General features: G+C 49.9%; 1 protein-coding gene across 1 annotated transcript; it reads left to right on the top strand.

The window, feature by feature from the left end:
- Window positions 1–12,176: 12,176 nt before the first annotated feature.
- INHBB (inhibin subunit beta B) lies at window positions 12,177–17,418 on the top strand. Its single transcript, XM_082001125.1, has 2 exons — window positions 12,177–12,808; window positions 15,456–17,418. The coding sequence occupies exons 1-2, from the start codon at window positions 12,406–12,408 to the stop codon at window positions 16,229–16,231; spliced, it is 1,179 nt and encodes a 392-aa protein (XP_081857251.1). The 5' UTR covers window positions 12,177–12,405; the 3' UTR covers window positions 16,232–17,418.
- The last annotated feature ends 2,045 nt before the right edge of the window (window positions 17,419–19,463 follow it).

Here is a 19,463-nt window from a genome sequence, read left to right as displayed (position 1 = left end):
CTTAATACATACAGCTAAGTGTTTGCCTTGCCGAAATCCAGCCTTACACCTGTATTCTTTTACTGTTCTTAAACAGCTACTGTTAAACAAATTCAGCCCTGTTACCTAGACAGGTAAGATAAGTTACAGCAGGACCAATTTTGCTACAGGCTCAATGCTGCGAGTTTGTGCCTTGTCACTTAGAGAGGGGGGAGAGTCACTTGGCAACTTTAACTCGTGCTCGCTCTGCTCTCCGGCGATGCCCGCTCTTTGGGCAGACCTGGATCTGTACAGCATTTTATTGCACAGTGGTTTGGACTCTGGGGGAGCTCCATGTGCTATTGCTTTGTGGACTGCCAGTGTGCTGGTTTTGGCTGGGATAGAGTTAATTTTCTTCATAGTAGCTAGTATGGGGCTATGTTTTGGATTGTGCTGAAAACAGTGTTGATAATACGGGGATGTTTTCGTTATTGCTGAGCAGGGCTTACACAGAGGCAAGGCCTTTTCTGCTTCTCACACCACCCCACCAGCGAGTAGGCTGGGGGTACACGAAAAGCACAAGTCTTCTCACTTTTCCGATTCTCTCCCCCATCCCACTGTGGGGGAGTGAGCAAGCGGCTGCGTGGTGCTTAGTTGTTGGCTGGGGTTAAACCATGACAGCTAGCGTGGCAAGAGCAGCGATGTTTTGGTTTGGGGGAAGCAGACTTACAAAAGGTCTGGGGCATCGCCATGGAGCGTTGCAACGCCTGTTCTCAGCAGCCACCACAAGCTCCAGATTTTTGCCTTTCGTAGCGAAGCTTACTGCGCCATGCACCACCTCAAAATGGCAACCACCAAAGCCAAGAGCCTCCTTTGCTGCCTGAGCAAGTGATGGGGAACACAGCCTCCTAAATCTACCTTGCCTGGGGGCTGAGGATCCCTTGGGCTTCACAATTTAGGCTCTCTTGGCTTTCTTCCAGGAACAGAGCGTGGGTCCGTTCTCGCAAGGGAAAGGCAGGGTGGTTGGCAGCGCGGCAGTGTTTTGTATACACTACATTCGGCGCTCAAAAGGCTAGTGCCGAACGTGGGGAATTTCACATGGCTCAATTCCTTTCTGCTGCAGGGAACGTGTATGTCTCCTCTCCCAGCAGAGTGCACTTAGCAGGGTATGCTCCGTGCCAGGGAGGGGACTGCTGCTGTCCTCTTAAAGCTGGTCTCATGGGAATTGGCTAGTTCCGGATGTTTTGGCTAGCAAGGTGGGAAGCAGTGAGACCTGGCCTCGTGGCTTTCTAACCTGTCTACCTAGAGAGCTGTGGGATCATGTTCCCACATGCACCGACTGAGAGCTCCTGTCCCAGCATCACCCCATAGCCTGCTCCTTCTGGGGAGACCTGCCCTGCCCCTTACGTTCCCTGGGACTCCTGTCAGGCAGGGAAGGGGACTGAGCCCAGCTCTTCTCTCATGAACCGTTAGACTACTGACTAAATTAAGGTACAAATAAAAATAACCTACACCCATCCCCACCACCCACCTTGAGCTCTTTTAGAAAAAGGGAAGGAAAAAAAAATTATATTTATTGCTGAATTTTTGGACACCTGATCTGGAAGGTGGGCAGACTGAAAACACCTGCTGCACTGAGTCCTTAGGGAAGAAAGTCAGAGATGTTTGTCTAGTCATTGTGAGGGACTGAAGTCCGAGATGAATGCTGCAGGCTTTACGACGTGCAGAGGCTTTTGGCTTGCCACTAAAGGCAGTGACAGGCACCTGAGCATCTTGAGTATATCATCATAGATGTCACTACCACATCAGATGTCTGAGGTGTGCTTGCTTTTTGCTATGACATAAGTGATTTTAACATATAAAGTCAATTAACAGAAGGAGGAATTCAGCATCAGTTAAAACCACAGATTTTACAGATTTGAAGTTGCACTAGCAGAAGTTGAGTAAGGCAAAGCAGAGTCTTCTGTCTCCTTGAGCGTTTTCCTGACCTGCGTGCACAACATGGTTTTTACTGGGAGTGACAGGGAGTGGACATACAACAAACATTTCCCCAAAGTGGAAACTGTGTGACAGCCTCATTTCTCATTACATTTGTCCAAGTAGCTCATCATGCTGTGGTCAATTTACTTTGCTGCCATCCAGGAAACACAGGTAAATAGCATGCAGTCACGCTGGTGGTATTAAACAAAATATTCCTTCCTATTGTGACTCTACACCACTGGCATCTCTACTGTCCATTTTGTGGTAGAAAAGAAACATCTAAGAAGAGGAAGCAAGATCCCTTAGAAATGCAGTGTGAGCCATCATACCTGATGCTCGCTTTTTATGTCATGATGAGGAGGCTATCTCTTCCCTGTCTGCAGTATAGGGGTACTGTGATGCCTAAATAATGGATTATCTTAAATTTCCCCTAACTCTGACATCTGGAAAGAGCTGTGGCTGTACAAAATACCATCTATTGCTAATGCTTTATACAGCCCTAGCACCTCTCACCCTGAAGGACTTGAACTCTGGACCATGACCACCTTCCCAATCCCCCCAAAAGACCACAGTAAATGAGGCCGCCTTGGAGAAGTCCAGCTGTGTGATAGCAGCTGCTGCCTTATGCTCCCCTAAAGGGAAAGTGGGGCCTGTTTTGGGGTGCAATGGGACCAACTGGCTGCAAGCCTTGCATTTTCTCTCAGTGCCCTTCGCTGCTCTTGGAGAGGTGGCCCTGCAGAGGAGGGTCCCAAAGGATGTGCAGCAGCCAAATACAGCCTCTGCTGGAGGCAAAATTTGTGCGTGATTCAGAGCAAGTACCACTCTGTAATAACCTTTGCTAAAGACGAGCTGTGGAGAATAAAACAACTAATTGAGTCTGCGTTGGGATGCTTTAGTACCCATGCTGAAATTTGGCCAAGGGAATGAAGCTCACACCTTTCACTGTTGCACACAAATAAACCAATATTTCCAAGGGATCTCTCACAACCAGCAATGGTAAGGATTTATCACGCATAGCATCCAAACTGAACGCACCTGGCTCCTGTATGGGATCATTGGTGGTTGTTTTGGGTTTTTTTTCTGGTTTTGTGTTTTGTTGTTTTTTTTTTTAATATTCCATTTTCAGCTGGAAATTACTGATGTGACCAAAGTCCGATTCCCTTCAGCAGTTTTTCCCTTCCTCCCCCCCACCTTTTCGCACTCCCTGAGGTCTGACCATCTGGAAATCCTCCTCCACCTCTTCATCATGTGTGAATTTCCACCTAGGGCTGAAAGTGTCACTGTACTAAAGTGTGATGCATTAACACATTGAGGCAGAAAGCAGAGGGGAGTTGGGGATTATAACACTTCATGACCCACTCTGCAGTCGCTCTATGATTTAATCATCTTTATCAGCTTGTATCCTTTTCTTTGTATCCCTGTGTTTTACCTGTATCCTTTATTAAAATATTCCCATAATTAAAATAAAACCCCACACAAACAAGTAAAGTGCAATACCTTGTCTTGAGAGTAGGATCAACTGAAAAAGGCAGATATTTCAAGGAGAACTTGCCTCACTCAAGCAAGGTGGAGGACCTAGATTGCTCTTTCACAATGAGGCTCACTAATTATCTGTATCTCCTTTTGCATATTGCAAACTTGGGGTTCTTTGCTGCCAACCCTCATACACATGATCAGAGCAACTATAATTTATTTATTTATATATATAAATAAAGTATAAGCAGTAATAATGCTATCTTGTACAGAAATGAAACCAAGCCCTGCAAAATATGTGCCATATTGGTTTATCCTTTTGGCAGAGCAGAATGGAAAATTCACTAGTTTGGAAGTCAGCTGCCTAGCCTTCTCCTAGCTAAATACTGAGGCTTATTATGCTTCAAATAAATAAATAAGTATATATATTTCTTTTGTGGCTTGGTTGCTGTAATCATCTTGGATGTAATAATGTTAGTAGCCTCAGGGCTATATTTATTAAGATTTTAATTTAAAATCTTTCTGTCCTTCAGCATTTAAACAGAGGAAAACCCCATCTGGAGTAGCCAAAAAAAAGTTTCATCCTTTTCTTTTTCGTGCGTTCCCCTCCCCTAGGCCCTCTCTCTCATCTTTTAAGCAAAAAAACCCCTAGAACAACGCACTTTCCTGTTGTAGCTCTGCACCCTCCTAACACTTCAGTACCTGCGGAGGCTTGGTAGACCCAACGTCTGCCTAATATGACCCATGTGCTCCTGCTCTCGCTGTCTCCGGAGCAGTGGTTTGGTTTCTTGCCTTTGTATAATAGTACCAGTGTATTTCACAGCAGTATTTCCACATACTGTGATTTATTCTTAATAACGCTTTCGGTAAGGGCCTCAACCACAGCAACCCATGTCGGGGGTGGGAGGGGGGCAAGATTCTTGCTCAGAAATGGCAAAGGGCTGTGGAGATGTTTTAGGGTTATTCTTTGTTAATAAGCTGCCTGAGTTCTGAGGCAATCATGGCAGGGAAATAACAGAACAGGAAGACCTGTTTGTAACCTGGGGAGTGAAAAACCCCCACAATCTGAAAACACCTTTGAAGGGGCATCTTGCTAAACTGCTTGGTCAAGGGGACAGCCTGCGCTGTCACCGTGCCTGTGCTCTTTCAGGTGTTTGGGAAGCCATGGCAGATGTTAGCAACCAAGTCATACAGAGTTTGTAATCTATTTTGTTTTAATCCCATGGCACGTTCAAGCTATTCCCTCATGAGGGGACAGGCAGTGCCGACTTATGAATGGTAAATACTGAGCAGGGCAGAAGGCGATTCAGAAATTTTTGTTAATAACCCTCTCACGTGATTTACTGGTACCGAAACATCAGCGACGGGTGGTAGCAGAGGACCTTGCTTGTAGCTCATGTCGGTGTAGCAAATGTTGAGGGTGACACAGCCTGAACATACTTGCGGAAGGCCTGCAGTAGCAAAATAGCACCGGGCAAATGACTGCAAATCATGTGGGCCAACTCCCAGCTGGGCTAGATCGATAGAGCTCTGCTAGCTGTCACAGTGCTCCCGCTCTGCCCCCGTGGAAGATCCTCCTTGCGTGAACTGGGGGACTTCGGTGCCGTTACAGGAGCGCCTTCCTCGGTTCTTGCTCTGCTCCTTGTCCCAGCAGTGAGTGAATCAGTCAACCGTATCACAATCATCTTTAAAACCGCACTCTGACGTTCTTGTGTGAACAGCCAAACTGCACAATGGTTTTGGTTTGATACAACAAAAGACTTGTGGAAGACAAAACTGGACAATTAAGTATGAAAAGACTGAAAATTACTTTTGACAGACAGTACCAAGGCCATGCTGTTCCTGTGAAGCTCCATGAAGAGGATGAATTCCTGTATGCTGCTTTTCTCCACTTGATTTCAAAGCAACTAACAGAAGGTTGAATGCTGTCACCCTCAACTTACAGCTAGTGAAAATGGGGTACAGAGAAAGAAACTCAGGCCTGAGCACAGGTCTTCTGGCTGCAGCCTGTTCTACAAGGCAGTAGGTGTAGACACTTCCTCTACATTGCGCAACTTGCTTGTAGAAAGGAGAAGGTGGCTCATGTTGGGGTACTCATCAAGTGCTCCTGATTGCCCCCCATGAGATGTCTTGAGCCCTTGTACCCCGTTTCTGTCATGGCATTGGTACCAGGCATTTTTTGCTACTGAGTTCCATTTCTCAGTCTTCATGACAAGTGCATTGAGGACTGAGAAATGAAGAAACGTTGGGGTTGTTTCCTGCAAAATGTTTTTTAAAAGGGGGTTGGACTAGGTGATCTTTAAAGGTCCCTTCCAATCCAAACTATTCTATGATTCTATGATTCATTTAAAACTGGAGGGAAATCTCTCCATCTTGTCACCACTTCCTGATAATCACTGATTTTCTCAGGACAGCTGATTTTAACATTGTGCCGTCCTACTGTTCATTTTCCTGAGCTGTTAGATGTACCAATCATAGCTGGATGTATAGAAGAAATATACCAACTGACTTCTAAATGCATTGCCTCGGTATGTAGCGTTCAAATTACGAGAAGTCAAATTTTTAACTATTTTGTTTACCACCTAAATGCAGATTTTATTTTTACTCACTTCTTTGCAAGGATTTTGGTGTGAACTTAAACAAACATGAAAATCGTGTTCTTTAGCAGTATGTTAAAAGTGCTTATATGTTAAAAGTGCTCACCACAAAGCAGACACTTCTTTGTTGGGCAACCAGCACAGCTTTTTCATGTTGTCTGTGTGTCCTCACCCGCCCCAACCTATTTAGGTCAATACAAGCAACTTCAGAGGAAGTCACTGCTTGGTTATAAGGCTACGGCTTTGGACTGCAGAGGACAGACTGTGAGAGGAAAACAAGAGCACTTCTGGGCTGTCACCAAGCAGCAGATAGCTTTTGAATATCACGTGGGGCATCCATCCGATGGCGTTCGGTCCCTTTACTTCGGAAATTGAAGCAGATCCCTGAACTCGATCCCTTTGCCAAAGGGCACGCTGCTTTGTGCGGAGACCTGCCTGAGGCGAGGTACGCGACCGCGTCGCTTCACGGCGCGCAAGATCCGCCCGCGCTTCGTTCCCCACAGCGAACGTGGGAGCTTGGAGGCAAACCTTCCCGGAGCTCGAAGGGGTCACTGAAGAGGACCGATCGGCCAACGTGTTGCCCGTGAGGCACTGCCAGGTAGCTGAGCTGAAGGGAGCGGGACGGCAGCCGCGTTAAAGCAGGTGCAGCGGGGATGGGAGGCTGAGGCTGTGAGTGTGCCCTGCAGCCCCGTACCGCTGCCTCCCCCGTGCCCCCATCCTGCCTGACCCTTGTGCGGGGAGCCGGCGTTCAGTAGGTGCTCTTCAAAACCTGTTGAGGACTCTCTTTTATTTCTCCGTGACTCATCTTCCAGATTCTCGTTGTACCTGCTTTAGATGAGAGTTCCCAGCTTGGTCAGGTCCTTTGTTTCTGCCTGCTATATCCCCTTTTTCCAAGTAGTGCTAAGTAGGACCCTTCTTTTAAAGAGAGAAACAGTTTTCTGTCAAAGAAGCACAGGTAGGAGCAAAGGAGCCAGATTAACCTCTTCTTAGTGTTTTTTTTCATGAGTTATGTTTACCTTTGCCAGTTCAGAAAATGTCCATGTCGTTCAGAATGGCATTTACCATTAAACTATTGATTTTCAATGGGACTTACCCTTCTACAGAATTACAGTGCTTTTGAAACATCCACTGTTTTTGTTGCAGTTGTTTTAAAAGTAATTGTGTGTAGTGAGGAATCAATCTCATTAGAGATACACAATTTCATCTGAAGCAAAAGAATGGCATGAATACAAATTCCAGATAGAGCACAGTGCTCCCAGCCTGCCCCTGTAACCATGTGTCTCAGTTTCTCTATATTTACAGCAAGATGACAATGGCCATGTTGTAAAAAGCTCTTTCAGATACGAGGCAGAAGTAGATACTTCAAGGTCTAGCCTTGAAACTTCTGTGGGATAGCAATGCTCTTCCGAAGTGCCATTTAAAACAGATTGCCTTTCGCTACGTGCAAAAATCCCCCGTGTAGATGAGGCTATATGAGCAAAAAAAAGTGCTTTTGCCAGTATAGCCTATTTTATTTGAGAAATGCTTGCAGAAAAAGATGCTTGTGCTAGTAAAACTTGTATTTGCTGGTTATCAAAGGAGAAGCATTTCTGGTAGAAACTGGGCCTCTTTTTGAAGCTTCATTCAGTTCAACCATCGGTACAGTAAAGAAAATCCTTCCTCAAAGGGATTAGCAAGGTTACCTAACAGATATTATTAATGGTTTTAGAGCATTTATAGGTGCTTTAGTAATACGTGAGGGGCTAGATCCTTGGCTGGTGTAAATTGTTATGGTCCCGCTGAGGGTATCATGGAAACACAGAGCAGCGAAGTGAGCTGCTGCTCCGTTTCTAGAGCTTCCCGCCAACTTGGGGAGGTGCAGAGCTGCACCGACCGGCCTCCGTAGAAGTGTGACTCCTGCATCTGCCGCCTCCTGAGAAAAACGTGCACTAGCACCTATCTAGGTTATAGAGAAAGAGTTGTAGCGGTTTGTTGCCTCGGAAGCGTGCCGATTTACACTGGCTGTGGATTTCAGTTCACACTGATTTCATTGTATCAGTAGCTTTAATAACCATCAGATTCTAATCACGAGACTTGACGTTTCTACGGAAAATACCCCTGACACTGTACCTTATCACAGCGGGACTCCCTGGCTAACTGTGTGCTTGCAAGCACAAACCCCAGCCATTTCCTTCCCAGTTTTCCCCTGCATTTAATGTATGGAAAAGCATGACCCTGAGTCAGATGAATAGCAGCCGGTTTGAGAAGGTGTGTGTGAAAATGTCTCTTCACGCAGATGAGCTCAGAACAAATAGAATAGAGGGGAGGAGAGCAGAGCGGGTGGGAGTGTGAACCTACCCTTTCCCTGATAGTTTGGCCACTATGTGTAAGCAACAAGCTTATGCCTGAGGGAAAGAACTGAAAGCTGAGGAGATCTTAAAATTAACAGAGCTTTATAGCTCAATCGATAGGCCGTGCTCCCTGAGCAAGATTAGAAATCAAATGGCAAATTTCTTTCTGTTAACCCTGTTTGCTCTCCCTGTAGGCTCTTCTGCCTGAAAGCATCTAAGGTTTGATTAAGTTCTTCTCTAGGAGGAAGCCAGAGAAAGTCCATTGTGTGAGCGCTGCCTCCAGAATGCTGTGTTGGACACACTTTAAATAACAATAGAGGTTATTAGAGTATTAGTTTGTTAGTAATTGCTAGAGAAGATAAGTCTTCCCAGTATTTGAATATGCAAAATGGCTTTGGCTAACTGAAAAAGAGAGGGGGGAAAAAAAAGCCAAAACATGCCACTGCAGTGAGTAACCGGGATGATTAAAAATCACTGTATGCAAAAAAGAAAAGCTTTACTTTGTTTTCCTACTAGAAATACCTTCCCAGATATGTTGTCCCCACCGAAGACATGATATTTTCCGGCTTTGGCATTTCATTCTCACTGGGGCAATGAAATAGTTGTTTTGAAAGAGAGCGGGACTGTGTTTGCACCTATTTCTTGACAGTGACCTCTGTGAACCAGTCATCACTGCTCTGCCTGCTGTTTTCTTGTTAGCTCTTTGCTGTCAAATTAATTACTGTGAAGTACTAAGCTTGTTGCATTCACGTGCTCTTATTAGCTCACAGGATGTCAGAGTGATTGGATTTTTAGCATTATTTCTTTTTTTACATTCCAGGCTTTCCATTCAAAACCTGTTACTGGCAGGGAGGAAATACTGTACCTAATTCTGATCTCCCGTCAGAGTAGCTCCAGTGATAGAGGAGTTGATTTACAATGCTCTATATGCAATTAGACTGCGTTTATATTAAAACCAACATGAACAATCAGGTTGGGATTGCAATGTGATTTTGAAGCACAGCATTAAGTGTCTTTCCTTCTGCAGTACAGAACAAGAAAGAAAATATTTACAATAAGAATTGCATTTGACCCTTTCGTTAAACCACAGTAACGAGCTGATCCTCCAGTTGGCCCTCTTTAAGCTCTGGCGCTGCCTGTATGAGTGACCACTAACAGAGCTCACACGCGAGCAGTCCTGAAATACAGGAGAAGTTTTATTCTTCTTTTAAAAACAGAAATGCACAGAAGGGGCTTCTTAGCTGTCACGCGTGAAATTTGTGTGTCCTGCTTCTGCTGCCCCTTGAAAACCAGCATTCGGGTCAGTGAAAAAGACGAAGGTCTTGAGACTTGCTTTCGTTCTTGACGGTAGAATTTTTTTCTTTGTTAAAAAACAAACCAGGGAGTGTAACAAGAACAGCTCGGGCCCGCTCGCGGGCTGTAAGAGGCTCAGCCCCAGCTGCTCTTTCGCCCGCTTCGGAGCGTCCACCTCCCGCGCCCAGCCCAGCCCAGCGCCTCTGCCTCGGCCGGCAGCCACCGCGGCCGCCGGTTCCTCCGTGCCCCCGGGCCGCGGCAGGGCGGCCGCCCGGCCTCCGCCCGTTAACTCCCTGCGGGGCCTCCGCGGGTCCCTCCGCCGCTGCCCGGGCCCGGCGGGCCAGGCTGGGGCTGCCCCGCCGCCCCCCCCAGCCCGGCCCGCCGCCCGCTTCCCCGCGCGGCCCAGAGGGGGCGCCCTCTGCCCAGCCTTCCCCGCGCGGCGGCGCGCAGGGCCGCGGGGCAGCGCGCAGCGGCCGTGGCTGCGGGGAACGGCGGCCGCGCGGGGCCGCGCCGCTGCCGCTGCCCCACTGCGGGTGCCCGGTCCCGGGCGTGCCCGCACAGCGGGGGGGGTGTGTGTGTGTGGGGGGGTGCTGGGGCGGTGTGTGCGTGGGGCGCCGTGCCGCGGAGCGGCTCGCTATCACGCTCCAGTGCCGCGGCCGCGGATGCGCGGCGGGGTCCCCCACCCCCGGCCGTCGCGGGGAGCCGGGCGGGAGCCTCTCCCGGCCTCTGCGGGGTCCCCCCTCCGCCGTGGGCCCCCCCAGGGCCCGGGGCTGCCCCGCGGAGGAAAGCCGGCTCCCCGGGCAGGCGCAGGGCCGGTGCGGGAGCGCGGCGTTCCCGTTATCTCCCCTCCCGGCTCCCCCCAGCCACCGCCCCGAGCCCTCCCCCCGCGCTGCCTCCGCCAGGCTCCGCGCCCGCGTCCCTCCTGCCTCACGGAAAACACACACAATCCCCGGCAGCCGCCCCGATTACCCAGCCCACTCAAACAAACAAACAAAAACCCGCCCCGTCGCAAAGCCAACCCGACGGTAAACTTTCTAATGACTTCTTTCAAGTGCTTAAAAGGCAAGGAACACCGCGGGGGGGGATCCATCTCCCGGGGGGGGGGGGCGGGCCGGGGCGGCTGCTGCTCGGGGTCCGTCCGTCCTGCCGGGAGACGGGCCGGGGACGCGGGTCGGTGTGCGGTGGGTGTGTTTGCAGGAACCGGGAGGCAGGGAGGGGACGGGGGGAGTTAAAGAAACAGCATAGTTAATATTTCCACATCAGGAAGTTACTGTAATAGCCCAGGGGGCAAAAGACTTAACTTAATCTTCTAAATAGTGAGGAACCCATGGCGTCTCTGTTATAGGTTGGAGTTCCCACGTGGTTTTAACTCCTGTATAAAAGTTTCAGTAGAAAGTGCCACAATGTCGTGATTTTGCAGGGGGGGAAAATTAGCAGGAGGAGATCAGAAGATAAGCGAGGAGCGAGCCGCTTCCCCGAGACCTTCCACTGCGGATCCGAGAGGGAACATCAGACGCGTTAAAAAAAAACAAAACAAAACAAAACACGGCGTTCAAGCCAGCACAAGGCGAGCGAAAGATCAAAAAGACGCGGAGAGAGAGGGAGACAGATTAACTGGAGCAGCAGGAGCAGCAGCAGCAACAACAAAAATCACACTTAATAATAATAACAATAATAATAATAAAACCCAAACCACCAACAAGGGAGATATTGTTTAAAAAGAGCGAGCGAGGGTGAGAGCTGAAGAGCTGGTCTGACCGAGTGGATCCGTGCAGCTTCTCCTGGGATCGCCGGGATCGAGCCGATTCCCCTCTCCGCGGCCGCGCAGCCTGCGGTGCCGCTGCCCGCGGGGGCGGGGGGGCCGCGCAGCATCCTCGCCGGACTTCGGACTCTCCGCGCTGCTTTGAAAATAAAGCATCTCGCTAATAATAAGCGGGGCGGTGGGGAGGGGGGGAGAAGACTCGCAACTGTGGAGCTGCCAGCCGCGTACCCCTCCCCGCCGCCCCCGGCCCCCTCCCCAGCTATGCTCCGGGTCAACTTTGACGGCATGTTGAGAAGCAGCGGGCGCTGAAGGGGGACAACCGAGCGGCGCGGCGCGGAGCCGACCTGCTGAGAGACCTGCACCCACGGCCTGTGGATTGTTGTCTTGCGGGGGCGGAGTGGGCGGGGGGGTACAAGTGGCATTTCTCCCCCCCCTTCCAGGCTATAAATTGGATTGTATATAAATCTGCTTCGTTTATCTCCCTGACCCCCCTCAATGACGCCGGACTAAGGAGCTCCTCTCCGCGGCCCGCCCGGACCTGCCGAAGCGAGCGATGGACCAGCGGCGGCTGCGCCCGGGGATGCCCCTCTGAAGCGGCGCGGGGCACCGGGGCAGCGCGGCGCCGCCTCCCCCCGGCTCCCCTCGCACCTCCGGCCCGCTCCCCCTCCCTCCTCCCCGGGCTCCGCAGCCACCCCCTCACCTGCTGCCGGCCCCCTCCCCCGTGGAGCCGGGCTCTCCGTGCACGCCAAGCCTGCTGCCCCCCCCAACTTCGCCCTCGGTGCCTGCGTGGGCAGCCTCCCCCCTCCGCCTCCCCGGCGGCACACGCCGCTTCGCCGGGCGCCCCCTCCCTCCGCCGCGGCCCCCCCCACCCTGCGCGGAGCGGTTGCGGCCCCCCCAGCTTGGCTGCCACCGCCCCCTCCGCGCCGCGGAGCGCACGGAGCGGCGCTGCCTACAGACGGGCTCCCTGCGGCGCTTCGGGGCGGCCCCCAGCTCGGCCCCCCGCTCCTCCGCCATGGACGGGGCGGCTCGCCGGGGGGTGCTGGCCGCGCTGCTGGCCTGCGGGCTGCTGCTGCTGGGCGCCGCGGCCACCCCGACCCCGCCGGCCCCCGCCGGCGGCTCCCCGCAGGACACATGCACCTCCTGCGGCTTCCGGCGGCCCGAGGAGCCTGGCAAGGTGGACGGGGATTTCCTGGAGGCGGTGAAGAGGCACATCCTGAGCCGGCTGCAGATGCGGGACCGGCCCAACATCACGCACGCCGTGCCCAAGGCAGCCATGGTCACGGCGCTGCGCAAGCTGCACGCCGGCAAGGTGCGGGAGGACGGCCGCGTGGAGATACCCAGCCTGGACGGGCAGGCGAGCGCCGGACCCCCGGCCCACGACCCCGTCTCCGAGATCATCAGCTTCGCCGAGACAGGTGGGCGCCGCCCGGCCCCGCGCCCCCTCGCCCGCTCGCCCCTGCCCGGCCCGCCTCGGCCCCCTGCCCGGCCGCTCTCCCCTTGCCTGTGCTGCCTCTCCCCTGCCAGTCCCCTGGCGCGACCCCTGTCAGCCTTCCCGCTCGCCCTGCCTGTCCTCCTGCCCACCCTCTCTGTCCCCCTGCCTGAACCCTGGCAGTTCCCCCGACCGCTCCTGCCTGGCCCTGCTGCTTGGCCCCCCGCGCGCCCTGCCTGTCCTCCTGCCTGCCGCAGGCACCCGGCTGCCGGGCTCACCCGCACGCCTCATCCGCTCTCCCCTCTGCCCCGCACCACCCTGCCCGGGCCCTGCCCGCTCCTGCCCGTACTCCCTGCCTGTGTCCCGCCGCCCGGGCTTCTCCCCGGGCTGTGCCTGCAACTCCCCTCGCGGTGGTCCCTCCGTCCCCCCATGGCCTCCGTGGCCCCGGCTTCCCTCCGGCGGCCCTGCCGGCTGCACCGTGGCTCGGCTTCATCCCTGTGCGTCCCGCTGTCCCTCCTCCGCCTGTCCCACTCCATCTCTTGCGTCCCCTGCCTCATCGCCTGCCCTGCGCATTCAGCTGGTTCACTGCGTGCATCTGGCTGTTGAGGCTGGCATTCACCCGTCCTCCCTTTCCGTTCGTTTCCCATTTATTTAGCTTTCATTCGTAGTGTTGGCCTTGTCTGTTTGTCCACTGTGTGCAGCCTCCTCCCGAGTGTGTCTGTCTCCTCTCTGTCCGTCGGTCCACTTACTAACTGTGCCATCCATCCCCACAGTACCAGCCATCTCAGTCCTGTCCCGCCATTGCAGTTATGTGTCACTGAATCCCTTCAGCACAGCTTTCCAGCAGTTTATCCAGGCAACCGCTGTGCCTGTGAACTTTGCGCATCTGGCCATAACACCATCACTCTGCAAATTAGCTCTCTGCTGTCTATCTGCCCATCTCTCCTTTCCGTCATCGCTCTATCGCTCGGTTCATTTCTCTCGCTCTCTATCTCCCTGTGGCATCTATATATCATTTGTCCACAAAATAAATCTCTTTCTATCCTGTATACTGCCCACTCATCTTCTTTATCTACCCTCCCACTTACCAAAGGCATATACATTTACAGTATCTATGGGATCTGTTGCATTATACATACGCTTGTTATATTCACATACAAAATTTATGGGCACACACAATCTCACACAACACAAGCGACGTGGATCGGTGCAGCAACACCGTACTGTTCGTTCTCTGTCGCTGTCACCACAGTTTATCAAGAAGTTGTGTATTTACTGACATGCGGAAGGCTTTCTTAGGGTACATTTTTGGGTTTATTATTTTTTAACAGGCTGTTGTTGGGAAATCTGTGGTGGGCTTGTACTTCCATTTAGTATTCAATCAATCGCTGGCTGTTGTAACACTTCCAAAATCGACTTTATGTAAAACGTAGACAAACAGTGAAAATTTTTGTCCCTGAAATATTACAAGGTACCGAATGGGCCCTGGAGGCACATTTGAAAGGCATCTAGGGTAACAGATGAAGACACCGACTACGCAAAAAATCCCATTCAGAGATTGACAAAAATAATAAAGATTCTTAGGAAAAGAGAAGGAAGAAAAAAAAAAATCTACATTTTGCTCTGTACAGAGAGAAGTGAGACAGAGAAGGGCAGATGAGAAAATGCCTTTCCAGCAATAATTTTAAACAGCGATTGGGAGGCTTTGATTCAAGGACCAGAATTACAGTCTCTGCCATAAAGGCCAGCTTGCGCATTCATCACCTACGCCAAATTCAGTTAGGACTTATAGTACAAAATTGCAGCAGGGCCACCGGTGTTTCTGAAACATTTCATGCAGCAGGCTCTTTTGTTTACAAATAAGGGGTTATGTCAGGCATTTGGTGACATTTGGTTTTCCGTGACGATTTCGCTCCTTTAATACTGGTGTTACTGAAAGGCGTATTGAGAACAGCCAGTAACGGCGTTACAGCGAGAGCAACCGCTTCATTTTGCCTTGCCTTGTATGGGAGTTTATCGTTTCGGGGTGAAAAGGCAGAGATCGAAACGATTAATAATAGCAGATACTCTACCAGACTAAGCAGGGGTTAGCTTGATCTTGTTGGATAAGCAGGCACATTATTGAAATATTTTCCCCTCTGTCTCATGAATCCTCTCTGTTAAACTGCGACGGGAATATGTGAAAATCGAAACAAAATCCCTGGTTTGGCATTGGTGTTTCAGCGGTTATTGAAAGGGCTCTCCCTGTGAGAACCAGCGGGTAGCTGAAAGTTAAAGCTAGTTCTTAAACCGACGAAGTGGCCGAGTCCGAGTGCCGGTCTTTTCAAGGTGCTGCTGTAGCATCTTTAAAGCTGTCTGGCTGAAAAGACCCAGTTCTGGAGAGCTCTTACTGGTGTCTGTGGAGCTGACACATCCGACTACAGCCCGATGATGAGCACTGCTGTGGGAAGTCCCTTTTCAAAGCGTTTCGATTGCAAATTGGGGATATCTGATGCAGTGCGTGCCTTCTGGCCGGCACAGCCTCGCCGGTCTCTCGGTCCACTGTGCTCTAGCATGGTCCCCAAATCCAGAATGGCACACAGGCTAACGTTTCCGTTTTGACTTAATCTTGCTGATCTCTCCTTATCTTGCAGACGATCTGGCCTCATCTAGAGTCCGCCTCTATTTCTTCATCTCGAATGAAGGGAACCAGAACTTGTTTGTCGTTCAAGCCAGCCTGTGGCTTTACTTGAAGCTGCTTCCATATGTCTTAGAGAAAGGCAGCAGGCGAAAAGTAAGAGTCAAAGTCTATTTCCAAGACCCGGACACTAGCAACAAGTGGAATGTGGTTGAAAAGAAAGTTGATCTCAAAAGAAGTGGTTGGCACACTTTTCCCATGACAGAGGCGATCCAGGCTCTGTTTGAGAGAGGAGAAAGGAGACTGAACTTGGATGTTCAATGTGAGGGCTGTGAAGAGTATTCAGTGCTGCCAATTTATGTGGACCCCGGGGAGGAATCCCACCGGCCTTTTTTAGTGGTGCAAGCCCGCCTCGCCGATAACAAACACAGGATCCGGAAAAGAGGCCTGGAGTGCGATGGCAGGACCAATCTATGTTGCAGGCAACAGTTTTACATTGACTTTAGACTCATTGGGTGGAATGACTGGATCATAGCACCATCAGGTTACTATGGGAATTACTGTGAAGGGAGCTGCCCGGCCTACTTGGCCGGCGTCCCGGGGTCGGCTTCCTCCTTTCACACCGCCGTCGTGAATCAGTACCGAATGCGGGGGCTGAACCCGGGCACCGTGAACTCCTGTTGCATTCCAACCAAACTTAGCACAATGTCAATGCTGTACTTTGATGATGAATACAACATTGTGAAAAGGGACGTTCCCAATATGATTGTGGAAGAATGTGGGTGTGCTTGATTTAAGGTGTGTTTTGGGGGGGGGGGAGGGAGAGAGAGAGAAAGAAAGAAACATTCCTGTACAAGATGGTGTTGGAGGAAGTTTCACTGTGTATCCGGGCATCAGTGTTGGAAAGTCACTGTGGAAAAGTTTGACAAAAAAAAAAAAAGAAAAAAAGAAAAAAAATCATTTCACTTTGGTGTCAGGACAGTGGCAGTTTGTGGATCTTGGACACTTATATATTCTACCACTTATAAGTTAATGCTATGAAATATCTTGCACACACACACGCACGAAACGTGGGCACGCACAGAAACACGCGCTCAGACACACACACAGACACACACACACACACACACACACGAGGCAGCTCGGAAAGGGGACATGAGCACAGAGAGTCAGTGACCAGTGACGACGGACATAAATGCCTGCCAGTACGAGTGAACGGCTGAGCAGCTGCTTCCCCGCCTGCCGGCGAAGTCAGACTGAAATGAGCTCCCTTTGCTCAGGCAAAAGCACAGACTGCGAGAACACGACGTATTCTTGCACGCAGGTGTCGAAATGACCAAACTTAGAACATTTACAAAAAAAAAAAAAAAAAAAAAAGAAAAAAAGTTGACCGTCACCTCTTAGGTCTAATGGGAAGCTGCAGGACACCTGCCTTGGGAGGTGATCACTTCCTCTTAATTTAAATTTATCTAAATCTACGTCACAGGTACCCACATCTTCCTACAGCGCTTCCAGTAGGGAAGCGCGTGGTACCATCAGAGAGAGAGAAAAGGAGACAGACACTCAACTGCTGTATTTCTGACATCCGACCCTTGCGAAGTCACAAGCCGGGCTGGCGCGATCTGCTGCTCTAACTGCCCGCCAGCAACCCGTGGATGGCCGTACCCGCCGCGTCTTGGAAAAGGGGATCTGATACCGCACCTGGACTGTGTTGACCCTTGGCATCTCTCACTGTTCAGAGAATGAACAGTTAAGGTTTCAATCTGTGTTCTTCAACGGGGGGCTCGGCAAGGACACTTCACGTGGGGGGGACGAGCGAACAGGCAACCACTACCACGGCTAAACCAATGAACCCTGAAGAGGAGTGACAGTCAGAGAGCGGAGACGTTCTGAAAAATGCGGTGCATTTAATAACAGGCGAGGAACACTTTGACGAGTCTTGGGTAGGAGGAGAGTGCTTTCAATTTCCTTACCGGGAGGTGTCGAGGATGGCCATAAAGATCAGAAAATAACGATACAGCATAGCACTTGCAAACTGCTTGAATGCACGTATAATAGCACTTGCAAATTTCAATGCCTTGAAAAGTGGTACTTGATAGTGCACTTACCTTTGCTCACTATCTAGGTAAACAGGTGCCGCATGAGCTATGCAATTTAAAGTGTTGACCCATACTAGACGAAACTGGACTTATGATATGACTTTTTTATATTTTTTTATACTTGAAATTAAATCTTTTGCTTCTTTTTTAAAGCGAATGATTGCTTTTAATGTTTGCACTGATTTAGTTGCATGATTAGTCAAAAAACTGCCATTTGAAAAAATGTTATTTTTATAGCAGCAAAAAATGAATACAGTTAAATGTATTATACAAAAATTTTGGAACCAAAGAGGCCAACATATTAGTTATAATTTTTATGAGATGGCAAAGCCATCATTATATCATGTAGTCATACTGAGCAATCCCTCATGAGGCCTACCAATTGTTTCAGGGTACAAAATGGATTCTGTTTGTTCTATTCAGTGTCTTTTCTATACCATACGCACATGGAACGTAGAGCGAAAAAAATTACTATTGTAGAATACATTACAATATGTGCATTCTTTAAATCCAATTTTTATGTTTATTTAATAAAGTTCCTTTTAGGTTCTGTTCCATAATAATTTAAACCAAACAATTTTCACTTAGATTTGCTGTTGAAGTATTTTACATTTGTGTACAGTTTAAATAAATAAAAAAGATTGAAAACTGGATGTGCTTTTTTCCCCCCCCCCCCCCAGCATGTAACATCTGGAGAAACTTGCTTACTTTCGGGACTGAATGCGGCTGCAGACGGTGAACTGTCGCATTAGACCGTAGTCGTATTAGTCATTGCAGAAAGCCTTGTCTGAGTGCTCAGCTGCGATCCTAAAAATGTTACACTCTAGTTTTATTGCCGTCTATATGTATAAGCATCTGCTTCTTGCTGTCTGCACCAGTGCAGGGTCTCTGGGCGCAGGAACCACGCTGTTCCGCATACCTGCAGGTCATTTACAGCAAGTTCCTGGTTCACCTGCTGTGTAAGAATGTAACTTCATGTCTAGGTCACTCCCTGATCGGTTACAACAAGGAAAAAAATAATGTGGAAAGCACTTCCAGGAAAAAGAGGTCAGTACTAAGTTTGATGAACTGTTTGTTTGTTTGTTTGTTTTTTAAAATCAGCTGGCAAGGAGATATTTTTTGAGTAAAATACATCCCTTTTACTGACAAAAACCCCAAAATGTTGACAAATATTTGTAGAAATTCTCATCAGCTGCTCAGATATCCAGATACTGATTTAATTGATCTTCACAGATAAATTCTTCCTCCTGGAGACCTGAGCAAATGCCAGCTGAAGCTGACAGAAGGACCTCTGTTGACTTAGCAAGCGTTAGATCTGACCCTGAGACCTGGAAATTGTTGCAGAAGCAAGTTCACGCAACTAATGATGGGTTCTAGTTACAATTCGCACTCAAGCATAGCTCTGCCCACCCCTCCACAACGCCAGGCACGGGGGTTAAGCGGCTTTTTTCTAGGACCTCTAGGACCTCTAGGTCTAGACCTCTAGGAGCAATTTGCCGTGGCTGTATCAACAACCTGCTGCCCAGAGCTTTGTCACCCCGACCAGATTTTTTTAGTATTGCATAGCTTTCTGACCACCTCGACTGCACGTTTATTGTCAAAGCCACCGCTGGCTATTCCTCCTCCGTCTCTTAGCAGCTTTCTCCCCTGCCTTTGTTCCTCGGGTCAACCCTGTTATTGGTGAGTTCAATAAATTCCCCCTGAAATCAGTGGCAAATACATGTCCCTTCAGTCTGAAGGCACATTTGACCTAACATGACACAGTCTTCATTAGTAAGACTGGGCTGCACTTTTAAAAATGGGACATATTAAGAAATCTTGCCCATTGAAATGCAAGGCCCTGGAGGCTGGGTCTGGTTAGGTTTCGTTCTTAATTGAAAGTGGTTGGTTTCTGGGGTTGAAGCCAAGCCCTGCGTCGGACACTG

Source organism: Phaethon aethereus (genome assembly GCF_964289735.1).
Source record: "Phaethon aethereus genome assembly, chromosome: 6".
Classification (NCBI taxonomy): domain Eukaryota; kingdom Metazoa; phylum Chordata; class Aves; order Phaethontiformes; family Phaethontidae; genus Phaethon; species Phaethon aethereus.
This window is presented reverse-complemented; position numbering and strand designations above follow the sequence as displayed.

What these genes read in the sequence shown, in the direction of transcription:
- INHBB (XM_082001125.1), top strand. Translation starts at nt 12,406, where the DNA reads ATGGACGGGGCGGCTCGCCGGGGGGTGCTGGCCGCGCTGCTGGCCTGC. An exon ending in CATCAGCTTCGCCGAGACAG is followed by an intron (nt 12,809 to 15,455) that starts GTGGGCGCCGCC and finishes CTTATCTTGCAG; the next exon opens with ACGATCTGGCCTCATCTAGA.